This window comes from Gymnoscopelus microlampas (genome assembly GCF_963454915.1).
Source record: "Gymnoscopelus microlampas genome assembly, chromosome: 3".
NCBI classification, from domain to species: Eukaryota; Metazoa; Chordata; class Actinopteri; order Myctophiformes; family Myctophidae; genus Gymnoscopelus; species Gymnoscopelus microlampas.
The window spans coordinates 41,131,132-41,150,290 of record NC_139940.1 but is presented as its reverse complement, the minus strand read 5'-3'; the positions used below and the strand labels follow the sequence as shown (position 1 = coordinate 41,150,290).

General features: G+C 42.2%; 1 protein-coding gene across 1 annotated transcript in view; it reads right to left on the bottom strand.

Moving 5' to 3' along the window:
* Positions 1 to 1,734: 1,734 nt before the first annotated feature.
* me1 (malic enzyme 1, NADP(+)-dependent, cytosolic) overlaps positions 1,735 to 19,159 on the bottom strand; it is a 110,604-nt gene continuing 93,179 nt past the window's right edge. The window contains exons 7-14 of the mRNA XM_084052863.1: positions 13,824 to 13,933; positions 12,516 to 12,613; positions 10,429 to 10,542; positions 8,612 to 8,717; positions 8,347 to 8,489; positions 7,087 to 7,260; positions 3,215 to 3,313; positions 1,735 to 2,762 (exon numbers count right to left, since the gene is read on the bottom strand). Coding sequence (XP_083908989.1) covers positions 2,595 to 2,762; positions 3,215 to 3,313; positions 7,087 to 7,260; positions 8,347 to 8,489; positions 8,612 to 8,717; positions 10,429 to 10,542; positions 12,516 to 12,613; positions 13,824 to 13,933 — 1,012 coding nt within the window. The 3' untranslated portion in view covers positions 1,735 to 2,594. The remainder of the gene's footprint in view (positions 2,763 to 3,214; positions 3,314 to 7,086; positions 7,261 to 8,346; positions 8,490 to 8,611; positions 8,718 to 10,428; positions 10,543 to 12,515; positions 12,614 to 13,823; positions 13,934 to 19,159) is intronic.

Below are 19,159 nucleotides of genomic sequence, written 5' to 3'. Positions count from 1 at the left end.
TGTAATTCTTCACATGCACCCATTCACACAGACATTCATACTCGCATGACCTCCGATGTGCTTTTACCACTTCATTAAACCCATTATTGACCCATTATTGACCTTAATGTCAATAATGGGTCTCTTTAGGTCACCATGACTTGCCTCTTAAAGGAACACCGTATTTCACTTTCAAACATGTTTGGGGTCTTTTTAGCGGCGCCAACCGCTCTACGTTTGACTCTGTCTGCGTGTCCGTGGGTCCGTTTGTGTGAGCACGGGATGAGCACGGCAAAGAAGCAAACAGCTATAACTTCAGTTTGCAGCATGCCACCAAGTCCAAATTTGGTATGTGGACTTAGACCACCAATAGGGACGAGCATGAATTGATGACGTTATCAAAGAGGGGTCCAGGGACCCCCAGCGCCCGTATGAGCACGGGATTTTAAACAGCTATAACTCCAGTTTGCAGCATGCCACCAAGTCCACATTTGGTATGTGGACTTAGACCACCAATAGGGACCAGCATGAATTGCTGAAGCCCCGCCCCCTCTGTCTTCCCATTGGCTGGCCTTCAAACAGCCATAACTCAAGTTCGCAGCATGCTATGGAGTACAAATTTTGTACATGGACTAAAGCAAGCAATAGGGACCAACTGTCATTACTTAAGCCCCGCCCCCTCTGTCTGCCCATTGGCTGGGCTTTAAACAGCCATCATTCCAGTTTGCAGCATGCTACCAAGTACAAATTTGGTAAGTGGACTCAGACCATCAATAGGGACAAACTGAAATGAGTTAAGGCCCGCCCCAAAGGCACCGCTTCCTTCACACAGGGTGTGATTTTTAACGTCTACTTGGGCTTTTGTGTGCACCCCGGGCAGTTTTAAGTTGCTTGATTCAGTATTTAGGGATTTGATATTCATTTTATCAGACACGCCCCCTTCCTATACAAACCCATTGTAACTTCAAACTCCATTTTAACCATGTTAGATTCATTGGAAACACCCGTCCTTGGTTCTGGTGACTGATATTGTCCTTCTAATGCATGAGGGGGCTGTGTTTATTCAATTTTATATTTTTACGATCATGCATTAGAAGGACAGTATCAGTCACCAGAACCAAGGACGGGTGTTTTCAATGAATCTAACATGGTTAAAATGGAGTTTGTATAGGAAGGGGGCGTGTCTGATAAAATTAATATCAAATATCTAAATACTGAATCAAGCAACTTAAAAACTGTCTGGGGTGTTCACAAAAGCCTGAGTACACGTTAAAACATGTTGAAAGTGAAACATCCCTTTAACCAACCAAGCCACTATTAATATCTAACAAACACCCTGGCAAGTACAAAATGTTTTGCGCTGTTTGCCCCAAAGGGTTAAACCTTGTTTCTTGCAACAGGGAGGGACATCATTTTTCCATAATGTTCTATTTTGCGCTGACAGCTGATAAATAACGGCAAGATAGCAACATTGTAATGAGAGTAACATTAGATGGCACTGGCACTGCATACGTCACTATTTAATAGCACCCAAGGTGTGCAAGGAGACGGAAGCTATTTACTAAGGTAGTGTGTACCAAGTCATCATAGAGGCCTGTTATGGCTCCCTCGTATCACAGTACCTAACATATGTTCTGCAAACATGTGGTCTATTGGATCTCAAGATTGATTCCCAGACCTTTATGACCTTACTATGTACACAAGTTTAGTGCTAATAATTCAGGATGAACAAACACATGTAGGCGACTAAGAAAACACAATGTAAACATCAATCAAAACCTTTTATTTTGACAGTGTTTGATTTTGGATTTTAGCTGACTCAATCATAACGATAACTCCCTTTTACAGAACAATTAAAAGGTAACCCGTGAATTTTCTCTAAATATATCAATGTAAAATTGTGCTTACAACGATATTGGAGAGCTACATTCTATAGCTACTATAAGCTCTTTTATTTTACACTTTATGTTTAGCTTACCACTCTATTCTCTATTACGAGGGATAGTTGTAGGAACTCCTGAAAAGGCCAAATTGAAAGCATTAAACAGATCAAAGATGTTACACAATAAAATATGGAGTGTTCATTTAACTGTTAAACCTTTTATCTGGGTAGATTTGTACACTTTAAGAGTTAAATCAACACTCTAGGGGACGGCAGTGGCTCAGGAGGTAGAGTGGGCCGCTAAGGAATCGTAAGGTTCCCAGTTAGAACCCAGGCACCCCATGGTTACTGTCGAAGTGTCCTTAAGCAAGACACTGAACCCCTAATTGCTTCCGATGAGCAGGTTGGTGCCTTGTATGGTTTGATTACTCCACTGTCGGTGTGTGAATGTGTGCGTGAATGTATCGCACATTGTAAAGCGCTATATAAATGCGCCATTTTATTTTACGATTTAGATTTTACTGTGTAACACTAGTCAATTTTTTTTGCTGTATAACATCAAAACGTGTCACCACAGCTAATTTCACAGCAACATATTGATGAGAAAATTCTACACGTGGCCTCTTAAAAACATTGACATCGCTGCGGGTGATGATATTGCACTTCAGTAGTTGCCTTGTTCTCTCTTTTTCTGGTGGCCTCCCTGGGCGTCTGTCTCTCTGTCCACTTTGACCTACAGTTTGCAAGTCTGGATGGTCATGGTGTCCGCCGGCCAACGATAGGCGTCCACTGCAAACTCATCATAGTCTGTGCTGTAGATGAGGGAGCGGACAAACGCCTCCTTGTCAGCCGGCTCCGGTTGAAGCGTCGCCATGTTGTGTTTGTAGGCGTACTCGACGATCTACAAGCAAAACACAGTTTTACAAAGGAGTTTTTTTTTGTAGGTGTAAACATTCTGCTTAGCAAGTTGAGTGAGTGTAGGGATTTAGTAAAGTAGCTAAAGTTTTAAAACCAACCCCCGCTCCAACCCCGTCCTAAACTTTTGAACATTCATTAATACAAAAAGGGTTGCACTCAAAATGAATCCTTTGCCTTGGTTTTAATGTTCCATTAAATGTGATTTATGTGAGGAAGGTTGGCTAGCCTAGGCGAAGGCGTTTTGTGTGATCTAAGCCAAGGCAAAAGATTCATTCTTCCCTTTTGTATGTTCTTATTATTCCGGACGTAAAAAAATCTATTCGATTAACCCTCTTTAATCGTTTTTTTCTTGTCACCCATTTCTGTAGGAAAGACACACAAAGCACTGGCAGAACGGTACATCTGCTATCCAATTATATCTGGTGAGGATCTCACCTTGACAGCCAGTTTTAAAGACACATCCCTGATGGTGTTGAGAGGAGGGTACAATCTTCCCTCTGCCAGGTCCTTCTCCGTCACCAAGTCAGCAATGGCCTGGTGACACAACAAACCCAAAGCTCAGGACATACAGTATACAGTACATAATACCAGGCACAGTCACGCAATCATGTGTGTGCATGGACTTGGTTGGGTAACTTCAGCTCAAGCTCCTGATTGGCCACTCTCTCTTGAGAGTCACTGAGGCAGTCCACTATAAAAGGAGACCCAAAAAACAACTAGTGGCTCACGCAGGGTAATAACAAATTACCTATAAATATTCTTCCATTTCCTTCCCTTCTGAAGATGTTGAACAGCATTTAATTATCAGATGTTCACCCTAAACCACTCTGAAAGTAGAATGTCATGCTTCAGAACACCATTGCTCTACTCAGTGGAGTATTTATTCATCTAGCTATTTATTGAGTTCCCATATGTTTTTTCCATTTGCGTGGCATTAGGCATTGTAAATAGATTTTGTATGAAATGAAAGCCTGCCAGGTACTTATACCAAGACGTTAATAAAGTGACGTCATGGGTGGAGCTCTCTCTCTTTGATCTCTGCTCTGCTCTGCAGGAGTTAATGAGCATAGTTCTTTCCTCTGAAAATCGATCAAACTACAACAATAAGGACTGTCTATCTGTCACCCTGACATGTGTGTGAAGGATATAACATGTAAGCAAGCTGTGACACTTACATGGAATGTTACATTATTAGTTACATTGTTTGTTTTGCTTACTTTGCAACTGTTTGCTAGTTTAATTGTTTTATTGGCTTAAGTAGGCTACTTTGCAGATGGAGTACCGTTTTTATTCAGTGTTCATATTATCTTTATAGGACGATATATTTGCACTGTATTAGCCATACTGGTGACAGTATAGTGTGTATGTTGACAATTTGTTGATCTGTGAGCCCAGCCCACCAGCTATTTACAGATATAACTGCCATTATCTGTAGCCTTCCTTTAATACGCAACTCTCTGGTATAAGGTTGTTTTTTTGCCCCCCTCTCCTGACAAAGGCTAAAATCGCCTATAGCTGTACATATCCTTTCCTCTGCAGTGTTTGTTCTGGCCTTGGCTTGGCTTTACTGTACAGTGTACTGCTTTGTGCCTTGAAAGCCTTGACTTTAAAACAAATTTCAGTCTTCTCGTCTAATCGCAATAACGATTTTCATGCATTGCAGTGTGTGCAGTGTCTGTCGTGCCTTTCTTCTGCCCTGTTCTGTGTTCAATACATAGTCCGTTCCTTTACACGTTAAGTGTTCTTGTTGGGGAGTAATGCATGTCAAATTGATTATGTCAAATGAGTGGGTGTTATGCGGCATGCCTAGTAAGAGCTAGGGGACTAATCACCGTCTTCAACAAGAGCCCATGAGACAAAAAGTACTGTGGTCTCGTGCGTCTGTTTCGGTGGCGGGTACCCACTTCCCTGAGAAGCAGGGAAGCAGTCTTATGATGTCTGACTGTTCAGTAACCTAACCTCTCTGTATGATGTACCGTTAGGCCAGTGGTTTTCAAACAAGGGGCAAGTCAAAATCCCATGGCACGCCTGTATTCATATCTGTGAAAAATTTGAATCTATATATAACACGTGTTATCACTTTGATCACTCTTTATTAAACATTTATTTTTATTTACCAATGCAAAATTTGGCAAGTAATTTATTATAATTCCTTCTTACAGGGAATAAATGAAATGAGACAGAGCCGTGGTGCCAAATATGCATGAATATTTATGCTCTATATATTTATGCTCAATAAATATATTTATTCAATCCATGAGTGGTCTGACTGAACTGCTAAAACTGAATTAGAAAATAAACTGAGGCTCAGCTTCATCATGCAGGATTAGTGAAAGATGACAAAGTGGCCCACATAGTGTGTGAGTGTGTGTGTGTGTGTGTGTGTGTGTGTGTGTGTGTGTGTGTGTGTGTGTGTGTGTGTGTGTGTGTGTGTGTGTGCGCGAGAGTGCACAAGAAAGACTAATAAGGAATTACACTCCACAAGGCTAACAGCATTGCACTTGTTAAACCTGAGGGTTCAAAGCGATTCTGCAAGGCCCACGTCATTCATTTGTCTCTCGTAGGTAAGGTCACATCACAGAGGGAGGTAAATCTTACAGCAAGAGATTAATGTAGGTGAGCCTCGCATTCAATCAAATCACACAGTTCACACATGAGAAGGGAAGATTAAAGGCTTGTTTCAATCGATGCTCAACAGTCACTGGTCTCATGGGACTAGTGTGTGACGTTGTGAGATGGACTGAAGTTATGATGAAGAATGAAGTAAACAAAGGGCAAAAGAGAGGTCGGTTGAGGGGAGACGTGTGAGGAAAGTGATGTAACAAATGATACAAACATAAGATAGATGGGAATGGACTGAGGTAGGGTGAAATATGGCACACAGAAGAGGCTGTACATATCATGCCTTTCCTCTGCAGTGTTTGTTCTGGCCTTGGCTTGGCTTTAGTGTACAGTATGTACTGCTTTGTGCCTTGAAAGCCTTGACTTTAAAAAACATTTCAGTCTTCTCGTCTAATCGCAATAACGATTTTCATGCATTGTGTCTGTCGTGCCTTTCTTCTGCCCTGTTCTGTGTTCAATACATAGTCCGTTCCTTTACACGTTAAGTGTTCTTGTTGGGGAGTAATGCATGTCAAATTGATTATGTCAAATGAGTGGGTGTTATGCGGCATGCCTAGTAAGAGCTAGGGGACTAATCACCGTCTTCAACAAGAGCCCATGAGACAAAAAGTACTGTGGTCTCGTGCGTCTGTTTCGGTGGCAAATTACAAATGATAAAAATATAAGATAGATGGGAATGGACTGAGGTAGGGTGAAATATGGCACACAGAAGAGAGCAGTGAGAACAAGAGTTTTGTTTCCTATTTCACAGCCCAAATAAAGAGAGTTATTTACCAGAAGCAAGAATAGTATAAGAATATAATAAAGTCATAAGAAAATTCCTCATCTTATTATTTTGGCATTGTTAAAGCCTTTGACCATAAATGCAGCATTTACCTAAAATGTAGTTGTTTTTTTTGTACTGTTTCCAGCCTGGCAACTCTGAGCAGCTCTGTTTCTCCGACTACTGTATGACCTATTGATGATGACAAAGCCTTGAATTTTTTGAGTTATGTTTGTGATTAATTGTCTGTTAAAGTTGTTCTGTGCAAATTTCCAAAAAACGACTTTTAGCAGCCTCTGCTGGTCATTACCGTCACTGCAGGCCGTTCGTTTATCCTCTGTTACCCAGAATTCCATTCGTTTTCACCGGAAGACGGAAGTGTTTCAAAAAGCGTTCTCTTAATTGTTTTTATACGATCTGTGGATCGTTTCTCTTAGCCAGTGGAGCTTTAGTTACCGTGAGCTGTGTTTTCTTTTTCTGTTTTTTTTTCGTTCTTCAAATCATACAATCTCTTAAAATCAGCGTGAGTTTCCTTTTGTTATTAGCGCGGTAGTTCCTGGCCAAACAGGAAACCGGCGCGGTAGTTCCTGGCCAAACAGGAACCCGGTGGATTTCCGCTTCCTTTTTCCGGCCAGCTGACGTAATTTCCGAGGGAAAGTCATGCTCGACAGCGTTCAATAGAAAATATATAAATAAAAGGCTTTCGGAGGTGAAATTCATGGAGTGGGTGTTGTGAAACATTTGCCACTTACAAAAGATATACAATTTAACTTTAGTTTTACTGAAAACGTTACCTAGTATTACTTTAAGTTCAGTAAATGCTTCCCCCTTCTTTAGCTTTCAATGATAAATATATTCAAACAATTAATTGTCAGTTAATTTACCATTAATAAGTACAACACTACAACACACACACATGTACCTCTGCTGTGGTGAGGAAGATTTCGTCACTGATGTGGCGTATGGAGCAGGCGGTGACCCCGAGACCCACGCCTGGGAACACGTAAGCGTTGTTCCCCTGACCAGGGTAGAACTTCCTCCCATCTGGAAGGGTCACAGGGTCAAATGGACTGCCACTGGCAAAGATGCCCCGTCCCTATGAAGGCACACATGTCACATGGGGATGGGGGACACGCTTCATTAATAACACATTATGTAACTAGAAAAAGTGCTCCTCGAAGCACAGGTCTCCGCCAGGTCAGGTAGGTTATTGTGGCCTCCTGATGGCGCTATAACAGGCCAATGTGAAAAGGGTGGCATTTCTTCCTCGGCCTAGTGGGAATGTGCGTGCATTCATGACTTGAGGCATTTTGTTGCAAAAATGTGTTTTGCTAAATTAGACCTGCTGGTGGCGCTATAACAGGGCAATGTGAAAAGGGTGGCATTTCTTCCTCAGCGTAGTGAGAATGTGCGTGCAAATTTTCACGGACATTGCATGCTGTGTTCATGATTTGAGACATTTTGTTCAAAACGGACCAATCCTGCTAACTTTGGGAGCCAACCTTAGCCAATCAGGATGAAATATGAAATATCGGACAGATCCGTCTTGATCACATGACTATAGAGATACTGTGTACCGATTTGCGTCATATTTGGATAAAATCTGTAGGAGTAATATCCAAAAATGGGTTTTGCAGAAATCGGCCTCCTGGTGGCGCTATAACAGGCCATGTGAAAATTTTGGGGCAGAGGTTTTGAATTGGCATCCAGGGAGTGTGTGTGCACGGTTTCGCAGCAACCGGGCCGACGGTGCCGGAGATTAGCTGCTCGCAGACAGATGGACGGACGGACGGACGGACGGACGGACGGACGGACGGACAGACGGACGGACAGGGAGTAAAACATACTCTCTCCCCATGCCTTTCGGCCTGGCGGAGACAATAATGTTGCTTTCATGAGAAAACAAAGTGCTTGTAACACATTTCACTTTCAGAAAATCTCAGAAATGTCTAGCACTTGCTATTTAGACTTTGATTAGATTTATTTAGGCTGCTAAAATAGCTTCTTAATACCAACTGTCCCACTGTTATGAACAAATAGCACACTACAGTTGAATTTATTTACGCTAAAAGTGAGCAAGCTATTATACTCTGTTCTTAATTGTATTTAACATCTGACTAACTGAGAGCACACTGTCAATGCAGCCAAGACAAAGGAACAGAAAGCTGTTCAGAGCGAGTACCTCTGTGATCGTATAACACTGTTCTGCTGTGCATTCAGCTTTGCTTGTTGGGTTGCTGAGGGCAAAGATGATTGGCTTCTTGTTAAAGGAGGCCATGTCCCTGATTATCTCCTCTGTGAAGGCTCCAGCAATGGCCGCCACGCCTGCAATATAGAACCAATATACTTTCAGTTCAAGGGTGCCTCCACCGACGAACACGTCAGTCTACAAGCATACGGAAATAGCCTGAAATGAGCTTTCTGAGAACAAAAATGTTTGTTTTCACCAATGATGGCTGTGGGTTTGAGTTCCCGCACGACGTCTTCCAGCCTCCTCATCTGCGGATGCTCTTGCGCAAATTTCAGCTTCTCGTGAGTCAGGTGGTCTCGTCCCTATAAGAGCAGGGGGAGGAGATGTATGCGGAAGAAAGGAAGAGCGAAAAGGAGGTGAAATGAGAAGGGGAGGAAGGGAGGGGAGAAAGAGGAGTAAGGGGAGTTTGAGGGAGGCAAGAGTGGAGGAAATTGAATGAGTGGATGAAGACGGAGAGGTGAGTGAGTGAGTGAGTGAGTGAGTGAGTGAGTGAGTGAGCGAGCGAGCGAGCGAGCGAGTGAATGGTTAAGTGGAAGAGGTAAGAGGGATAGAGATAGTGATGTTTACAGAAAAGGATGTTTTATTATTACCCAGAAGACAGGGGCAGACTAAACACCCTGTATTAAATTCCTGGTCAGCTTGCCATTGAGGACGACGATACACAGTACCGCAGTTGCAAGCTCGGGCTCAGAGATAATTTTGTCCCCACGAGTATAGGACTTCTGAACAAACTGTGCATAATGTGTAATGTGATGTGTGATGCCTCTCGAACTATGACTGGTAGCCTATTCTATTTTCCTCTCTGTAAAGGCCAGACCGCACCAATGCAACTAGTCGCAACTCCTTGCAACAAAACTGTTTTAAGGCCAGTGCACACCAATGCAACTCCTTGCAACTGCCATTGGGGATAATGGTTGCAAGTAGTTGCAATTTGCAAGGAGTTGCAAGGCCTTGCATTGGTGTGAACTGGCCTTAAGTGAGGTGTTGTGTAGTATTGTCAATGTATTGTGTGATCCATTTTGTATATTTATGTATTTAGTTTATGTATTGTGACGTTTGTGCCACGATGGCTGCTTTGCGCATAATACATTTCCGGAAGGACAAATAAAGTATCCACAGTATCTATCTATCTATCTATTGATATTTAACTTGATACTATGTTCCTTGCCCAGGTAAACCTCTGTCAAATGCAGAGCAACCATGTACTGTTACTGTACAACTCAACTTTTGACCAAAACTGAGAGACAATCAGAGTGACTTCCTATCCGCTCCAGACAGACTGATACGTAGGCAGCTTACAGCAACACTCAGCTCTGCAGCTGTCATTCTCTGCAGCCATTCGTGTCTCCTGTTGAGCTGTAGGCTCGTTAACAGCTATACCCAGTGGAGGTTTTGGGTAGATGTTAGTCTGGGAGGGTTAGCGTCGGAGCTTGGACAGCAGGGGCGCGGCCACTGCGTTGTGATTCAAATCAACAGCCAATGAAGAAAAGGGGGCGGGATCCACATGCAGTGGGTGTTGCATCTAAATAGGATCGACGGGAAGCAATTTCCCCTTGAGAAATTTCGGCCGCCATTGTTGTGTACTGCTGTTTGCCTCTCGTCGGACTTTTTAGACGAGTTGCACAGCTCTCAGACCGGTAAGAGGCGTGTCCGCTCAGATTCAGAGCGTAAGGTACATCCCGCCCACAAATACCAGGGCTCTGGCCCAGAAGTTCCTCGCCAGAGCTGGCGAAAACTTCTGGGAACTCAGATTAGGTAGATGTCAAAGCTGACCATTTACAACACAACGTTTACATGTTAATCTCACCTCACAGATGCCTGAAGAAGGTCTATTGACAGAAACGTTGCCTAAATAAAGTTGTCCTTATTGTGCAAGTGTAGACGGTGTGCGGGTGATTCCATTTTATTCTATACGTCTGATCCCTGCCTACGCATGTGTGTGTTGTGTGTGCGTGTGCGTGCGTGCGTGCGTGCGTGCGTGCAAGATCATGGTCAAAGTCAAGATATGGTTACCTTGACGATGAGACCCTTGGAGTCAACCATCCAAATCTTTTTCAAACACTTTTCCTTCGGAAGTCCCTCCTTTTCCATCGCCATGGTGATCAGTTCAGCAATCCCCATGGCAGCCTGGATGAAAGAAGAGAAGACAAAAGAGGAGAGAAGAGAGAGCAAGAGAGAGAGAGCGAGAGAGAGAGGGAGAGAGAGAGAGAGATACAGACAGCAGCCACAAACATTCATTTATATTTCATCACCACAACTGAAAAAAATATTTAATGTCATTTTTGTTAAGCCACACTTGTAAGAAGGGTTGTACGATGAATGATAAATCAATCTTTAGAGTCACATCAATCTAATCAAGTGCTCACTGGCAGAATATTTTGACATGGTTTCAATTATTCTAAAAAGTCATCTAGCATTTATGGCCGTTCAAACCAAGATTAATTGTGTAATGGCTATACTCCAGGCCTGGGCCACAGGCTAAACAAATAAACAAAATAGTGCTCCCTTTTAGAAGATATGTGTGCCAATGTCGATTTTATGGCCATTTTCCTGTTAAAGCAACTGGCCTGTAGCTTTTTTCTGTTGTTATTAGGGGTTTATTGTTCAGTCGACTGTGTCATCATACTGTTTTAAAGCACAATTAAACTCTGATAGAGGTTTGGGTGGTGCAGTTACTTTGCCATGATGTAACTCCAAATACTGGCGAGATATCTTCAATAGTTGCTCCGCTGATAAAAAATTGATGATCCAATATATATTCTCCCCAATGACTTAAATTGCACAGTGAAACACGTCTCAAGGTAAAAATGTTAGCACACAAATGGATGCAAATATATTATGTAGAAAGCTGGTTCAGCATTGTATTTGTCTGTTTACAGATAAAGAAGGTACCGTTGTTGCTTCTTACACACAAAATGACAAACGCAGTAATTCTGTCATGGAATCATAGGCTCCCTACCGGATCGTCTTCCCAATTAAAATAAAGAAAAATCAACATGAACCTGACATTTTTATTTAAAGAGGTGGTGCCATGGTTTTGCACTTTTTCTGTTTTTCATGTGTCTATGAGGTTGATAGAACTTCATTAAGCCCCCTGGTGGTGTTTTATGGTGTTTTATGTCTTCTCTGACTATTTTGAGTTTCTTCCTGGAGGCTGAAACCTTGAGGGTCAAACGTGCCAATAGAAAAGCAGCACTTTAATGACACAGTAAAATTATACCCTCCCCCTCATTATCATAACACAACAGGTGTAGGCATGAGGAGGAGGAGGGACTAGGACAGGTGGGTGGTGCTAAGGTGGTGGAGGAGGTGCTAAGGTGAGAACCAGGTATACTTAATGAACTGGAGGCGTGTCCACATAAAAACATAATTTTAACACTTTCTGTACACTTTTTTGAAAACAATCTTCCTCCTAGTATAACCATAATACCTGATGATTATGTTTTAGGGGGGGGGAAGAATCACTGAAAATCACGGCACCCCATCTTTAAAAAAAAACAGATTTTGTAATTTTATACATTGGCAGAATCCTCTTTATTCGTGTTCATTTGTGTGCCAAAAGTGTGCCCTTGAGACCTGTTTTGCTGTGTATTGCAAGTCAATGGGGAGAATATTTTGGATCATCATATTTCAATCTACGGAGCAACTAGACTAGCGGCTAGATCATGGCAAGGTACCGACACCACCCAAACCTCTACCAGAATTTAATTGTGCTTTAACAAGAGCCACACAGAAGTTGTGTGAATGATCAGCTTACGTTATATGAACGGTTAATTCTGCAATCACATAACCATAATGTCCTGTTTATATAACTGCCTGTATTTCCTGTTCTCCCTCCTCCTGACTGCCTCTGCTTTCCTGTCTTTTGTCACCATCATGTCTCAGTAAAGAAGAATTGTGTACAAATCAATTATAGATCACCAGGCATTAGCAGATCTCATCCATTAAGACCTAACCTCATGCATGCATGAGGTTAGGTCATGCATTTACAAAGAAACACAAAAAGTTTAAATATAGAGCTGAGAGGTTTCTGCGTACACACTGGGTTTCACTGTGTAGTAATGGATGTGGAAGGTGTCGTGTATTGTTTTTACACCCACCTCGCCAGCACCTTGAAAAACAATGGTGTGGTCAGACATTTTGCTCTTGGTGATTCGGAGAGCAGCAAGGAGCCCAGCGACTGCCACTGCAGCTGTACCTGTGGGAGATTAACAAACCACATATGCGTTATATCTCAACCAACATATTGGAACAACCTTGTACCTGCAAATGAAAGAAGACTTTAAGAGGCAAGATTCACGGTGACAGAAAGAGTCAATCAAATGATTCCAGAGGGTGTGTGCGGGCACAGGAGTGCATGTGTGTGCATGCGTATCAGACAGAAGTAATGTCCTCTTATTGACGTATTTGATGAAAACGAATTATTGACATATTTACTGTAGGCATGAAAAAGCACACATTCTATGGTGTGCTGACTTACGGAAGCATATTATGCCTGAATCTGTAAGTGGTAAAAGCATGTCGGATGCCATGGGAGTATGAATGTCCGTGTGAATGGGTGCATGTGAAGATTAGAAAATTATAAATAAATACAGTCCATTTACCATGTACATTTACCACTGTACATGCTGTAAATACATAATGTACAGTAACATTACTGTAAATAAATGTGCACGTGCACACACACGCACACACTTACAGTATGTATGTCAGTTATGTCTTGTGCATTTCCAAGAATGTAGGCATTACCAGGCTGTGAAGTATGGTAATGAACTTGCTGTATATGTTCCCTTTGCTAAGGATGCAAATGGCATTCACATACTAACTAATGAGTGTGTTTTATAAATCAGATCAGTTTTATTTTTTTTATTTTTCCACCGCTGTATTTAAGTCAACTCATCACTACAGCATTCGCTGATCCCTGTTAGGCTGGTACATTTTAATTTGAATTTACAGAGAAATAATCTGAGAGAAACAAGCCTTAAATTAGCCTCATAAAATTAGCGTAACTCGCTTCTGTAATGAGGGTTAATTTCAGGGGGAAGGTGGTTTTTATTTTGCAAATAGGCTCCTCCTGCAAGGTGTGGCTGATTGTGTGGTCTCATTAAGTAGCAAGGCCCAGAGAAACAAAGTAACTGGGATAGTTATACAGTATAAGGCAGGGGTCTTCAACAGGGGGTCCTCAGAGTTACTACAGGGCGTCCGCCAAATCTTTGTGTGATGGGGAACATTAACCAAAAATACCAGATCTACAAGTTCACAAGCTCTACACATTAGCACGAATCTATTAAATCTATGAAAAAGTTTAATCTGCAACACAGTTAAATACAATATGTAGTGGGGGTCCCTGTTTCATCTCGCGTGTGTGTGTGTGTGTGTGTGTGCGTGCGTGCGTGTGCACATGTTACCTTGGATGTCATCGTTGAATGTGCAGTATTTGTTGCGGTACTTGGTCAGTAGCCGGAAGGCATTGACGTTGGCAAAGTCCTCAAACTGAATGAGACATTCCATCCCATACCTGTTAACAGACACATTTAATCAGGCCTGATTAACAGCCTCACTTGATTGGAGTCATGGGGATGCTAAAACTGAGATCTAATCGAAACCAGGGGTTCTCAAAGTACGGGTCCAGGGAGTAACACACACACACACACACACACACACACACACACACACACACACACACACACACACACACACACACACACACACACAGGACCACAATGAAAACAAGCCCCTAGGGCTTTTTATGTTATCCTTTTAGCATCATTGTAAAATCGGACCACTGTAATATTTGCAAACTGTTAATAAGGTATTCAAGCAATCAATCAATCAAACAAACAAACAAACAAACAAACAGTGGCTTCTCTGTTCAGGACTGTTTAGGCCTGCAGGGGGCAGACTTCCACTGTGCAAACGAAGCAGATACTGTATAGGAGAACTCAGAAAACAGAGACACTGACTAGCTTGATGTGCATTTTTAGGCTTGATTTATACTTAGTTGTGTGGGGTGATGTGCACCGAAGATAGTGAGCTTGCAGATTTTCAGTATAGCAATACCGGGCACGCAAGACGCAGTATACAAAGTATTAGGTTTGATGAATAAAATGTAAGGTATATGAAGGATTTCATTTAAGAAAAAGTGATTCCTGATATTCAAACACTGAAACTCATGATGGTTCAATCAATACTCAAACCATGAGTATCTTGTAAGAAGATACTATACGATGGGTTAATTTGATTTGATTTACTTTCATTCTATTCATTATCTTGTTACGGCAGGTGTCTTACATTGGAATGACACATGGACAGCACTTTAGACAAGTCACTGCAGTCGAAAGTAATCTGTTCCCATGAGAAGTAATAAGTAACACATTAGACTTAAGAAACCCGACTTAAATGCCATCAGACAAACTGACACCTGTCGGCTGTTTTATTGCAGCAGCCGATAATGAGTTTCAGCGAGGGAGGTCATAATCTCACAAAGGACCCGAACCATAACATTTCCGAATCTGTTGGAAAAGAATACATGGCCCACCCACTCTCCCAGTAAAGTTTGTTTTTTACAAGATGGAACAAGGACCACCTATCACCTGACAACACAATCCAGCAGCACCAGCGCCTTAACCAATAACACCCTAACAAAAACAAAAGCAGACCACTGTGACCTTTGTAGTTACAGGGAAAGCATGTCTGTCTTTTTAAGCGATGCTCCATGGCTCCCTGTAAAGCTACGAAAACAGAGTCGTATAACCAGCGTACACCCTTTTATTAAGTCCACGGTAGCAAATAGACAATAGGCATAGGGGTTGAGGTCGACATGAGCCACTAATGAAAACTCCAGGGCTCACGTTTCAGTGGCCTGGTGAGGGAGGAAATTGAGGACAAGCCAGACAAACAGCACAGCGTGCATGTGTATTAGAGCCACACAACACTCTCCTCTTCAGACTTCATCTAATCTCCTCACGCTTACTTATTATCGTCCTGCTTCTTGGACTAGTTTAGATGATTGCTAGGTATGTTGTTTACTTGTTGACAGATGCTAAGAATGCTCTTTAGAAAGATGAGGGTTTTGATGTCTACTTCCTATCCTAGATACCTTGGGGCACATACTTATTTCGTAGCACTCTAATTGCTCGACCACTTACCCTGTTGTTGGTTGACTAGGGTTCACGGGGCTTACTCCCTACCTTGCATTTTGTACATCTCTCTGGGTAAGAGCGTGTGCTAGATGCCAACAAAGCGAAATCCCCTTTTGTTTACACTTTCACAGTTAAAGGTAGGGTAAGTGATATTTTTTGGTTAAAACAAAAAGTATTTTGTTAAAAGGTTAAAATACTATATTCTGATAGTAATCATTGCTATAGAGTGTTTTTTTCAGTAACAGATGTCTCCCTGTAGTGCAGCAAGTTAATGGCAGATTTCAAAGGAATCGTTCACTTTGTGATGCAAGCATGAAATTTGGCACAGATACTCTCTAAGGGCCACAGTTATGGAAAAGTGCGCTGGCCACTCAAAAATCCAAGATGGCAACCTTTTTTTTCAAGATGGCCACCACCTTAGCAGAGCAAATAGTGATATAATCTTTCAGGTTGTGATACAATGATGAAATTTGGCACACATACTCTGTAAGGGCCACTCTTATGGAAAAAGGCACTGACCACTCAAAATTCCAAGATGGCGACCTTTTTTTTCAAGATGGCCACCACCTTAGCAGAGCAAATAGTGATATCATCTTTCAGGTTGTGATACAATGATGAAATTTGGCACACATACTATCTAAGGGCCACTCTTATGGAAAAAGGCACTGGCCACTCAAAATTCCAAGATGGCGACCATTTTCTTCAACCTTAGCGGAGCAGATGGTGATATAATCTTTCAGGTTGTGATACAAGGATGACATTTAATTGGCACACATACTCTCTAAGGTTCACTCTTATGGATAATGCCGCTGGCCAATCAAAAATCCAAGATGGCTACCATTTTTTTCAAAGTGGCCACCACCTTAGCGGAGCAGATAGTGATATAATCTTTCAGGTTGTGATACAAGGATGAAATTTGGCACACATACTCTGTAAGGGCCACTCTTATGGAAAAGGGCGCTGGACACTCAAAAATCCAAGATGGCAACCATTTCTTTCAAGATGGCCACCACCTTAGCGGAGCAGATGGTGATATAATCTTTCAGGTTGTGATAAAAGGATGATATTTGGCACAAATACTCTTTTAGGTCCACTCTTATGAAAAGGGGAGCTAGCCACTCCAAAAAATCAATATGGCCGCCATTTTTCAAGATGACTTCCAGGGGTTGTATCATTATGTCTTATATAGCTTATTATAATAGAGTGAACGTCATTGCAGAACCAGGGCACAATGGTGGCATCACTGCTGTGTAACTCAGCCAGGGAGGTCGACGGCAAGTGACAAACAAGAATAAAGTTCCAGCAAATTGGCGCAATTTCCTCAGACATAAAGACAACAAGACATCAGAGGTGGATTGGTGTACATGACCTGTACCGCTGTACTGGACCAGTAAAGACCAGAGGCATACTGTTCTTTCATGCCTTCACTGCTTCACCAAACTAAGCCAATATCCTTCCAAACTGAGTGATGATGACCTGAAGATCCTGGAGAAGTTTGTGGTCCTGATGTACGATCGATCGAGCACAGCTGTCAGTGTGGATGAAGCTAGATTTGACATGTTTGCCACGAAAGCAGAAGCCATATGAAGCCATTCCTCCAACGAGGGCAGCTCTGATTCAACACACCAAACATGCAGCGTATCAGGCCGGCTGCATATGGGGTCAATCCACCCAGCGTCAGCCTGAATCAGAAAGTCCAGCTGACTGGGGATGGAAGAAGTTTGGTGAAGAATGGCAGGTCTTCTGGACAGCCAATTCACCACTTGCAGAGAGTTGTCAAGAACTCACCAAATGTGGCTGCAAATAAGGGTGCAGTGGAAGGTGCAAATGTTTCAAATTGGGGTTTGTCTTCACAGCACTGTGCAGTTGCAAATGTGAGTAAAACTATTTGGGCAAAAACAACATCTTGGAAAATGGTCACCATCTTCACATTTCATGTGTCTGTGATTGTTTTATTGTCAAGTGGCCTTTGGAGACTGCTCCTGCCAATTTTCATGTTTGTATCATGACCTGAAAGATTATATCACTATCTGCTCTGCTAAGGAGAAGGCCATCTTGAAACAAATGGTCGCCATCTTGGATTTTTGAGTGGCCAGTGCCTTTTTCTATAAGCGTGGCCCTTACAGAGTATGTGTGCCAAATGTCATCCTTGTATCACAACCTGAAAGAATAAATCATTATCTGCTCAGCTAAGGTGGCCATCTTGAAAATAATTGGTCGCCATCTTGGATTTTTGAGTGGCCAGTGCCCTTTTCCATAAGAGTGACCCTTACAGAGTATGTGTGCCAAATGTCTACCTTGTATCACAACCTGAAATGTTATAACACCCTCTGCTCCGCTAAGGTGGTGGCCATCTTGAAAAAAATGGTCGCCATCTTGGAATTTTGAGTGGCCAGTGCCCTTTTCCATAAGAGTGGCCCTTAGAGAGTATGTGTGCCAAATTTCATCATTGTGTCACAACCTGAAAGATTATATCACTATTTGCTCCCCTAAGGTGGTGGCCATCTTGAAAAAAATGGTCGCCATCTTGGAATTTTGAGTGGCCAGTGCCTTTTTCCATAAGAGTGGCCCTTAGAGAGTATGTGTGCCAAATTTCATCATTGTATCACAACTTGAAAGATTATATCACTATTTGCTCCGCTAAGGTGGTGGCCATCTTGAAAAAAATGGTCCCCATCTTGGATTTTTGAATGGCCAGCGCCCTTTTCCATAAGAGTGGCCCTTAGAGAGTATGTGTGCCAAATTTCATGCTTGCATCACAAAGTGAACGATTAAGTCATTAACTTGCTGCACTACTGTCTCTCCAGCTCTTTAATAAACAGAAAATACATTTTTCGGTAGGTGTCAAAATCTCAGCCAATCAGGAGAAAGTACCCATTTTTAAGCTTAATTTGTATAGTGTTCCAGTTCCAATTTTGTCTGATAATTTCTTAGTGTCATCACTTCCAATTTCACTTGTTTAATCTGTATCCTGATTGAGTTCTCTGTCCTGGTTGGAAAATTGGAAATGAAACTGAAACTGAAAAGAAAATGCATTTTCTGTTTAATAAAGAGGTGGAGAGACAAGGAGACTCCTAATACTGAACAAACACTCTATAGCAATGAGTACTATCAGAATATAGAGCTATTTAACAATTATTTTAACCAACGCAAATCACTTACCCTACCTTTAAATTATAACTAGGATCTTACTGTGTGTAAATAGTCAAATTGGAATTGCCCTAACAGACATGTGAAATCACAGGGAGAAGAAGGGGAGGTGATGATGCCTTTCACATCCTTTCACAGTATACTGTATAGTATTGAGGTTTCTGCTCTCTACCAGCGTCTCTGTCTCCATATCACTGCCTCTACTCTCTCTCTCTCTCTCTCTCTCTCTCTCTCTCTCACACAGCGTTTTCATCCGACCTCAAGCCCCACCTCATCGAGCACATGGAAAAGATTCCTCCTCTGGACTCTTACTTGTCACTGTGTAATTCTCTAAAGTGGTTTCCCAGTCGGATGCACGACTGCTAAACGCCTCACATCTCCAGCGGCAGGAAGATGAGGTTGGGAGGAAGAGGGGGGCAGGTCGAGAGGAGAAAAGGGTTCGGTGGCCGTAA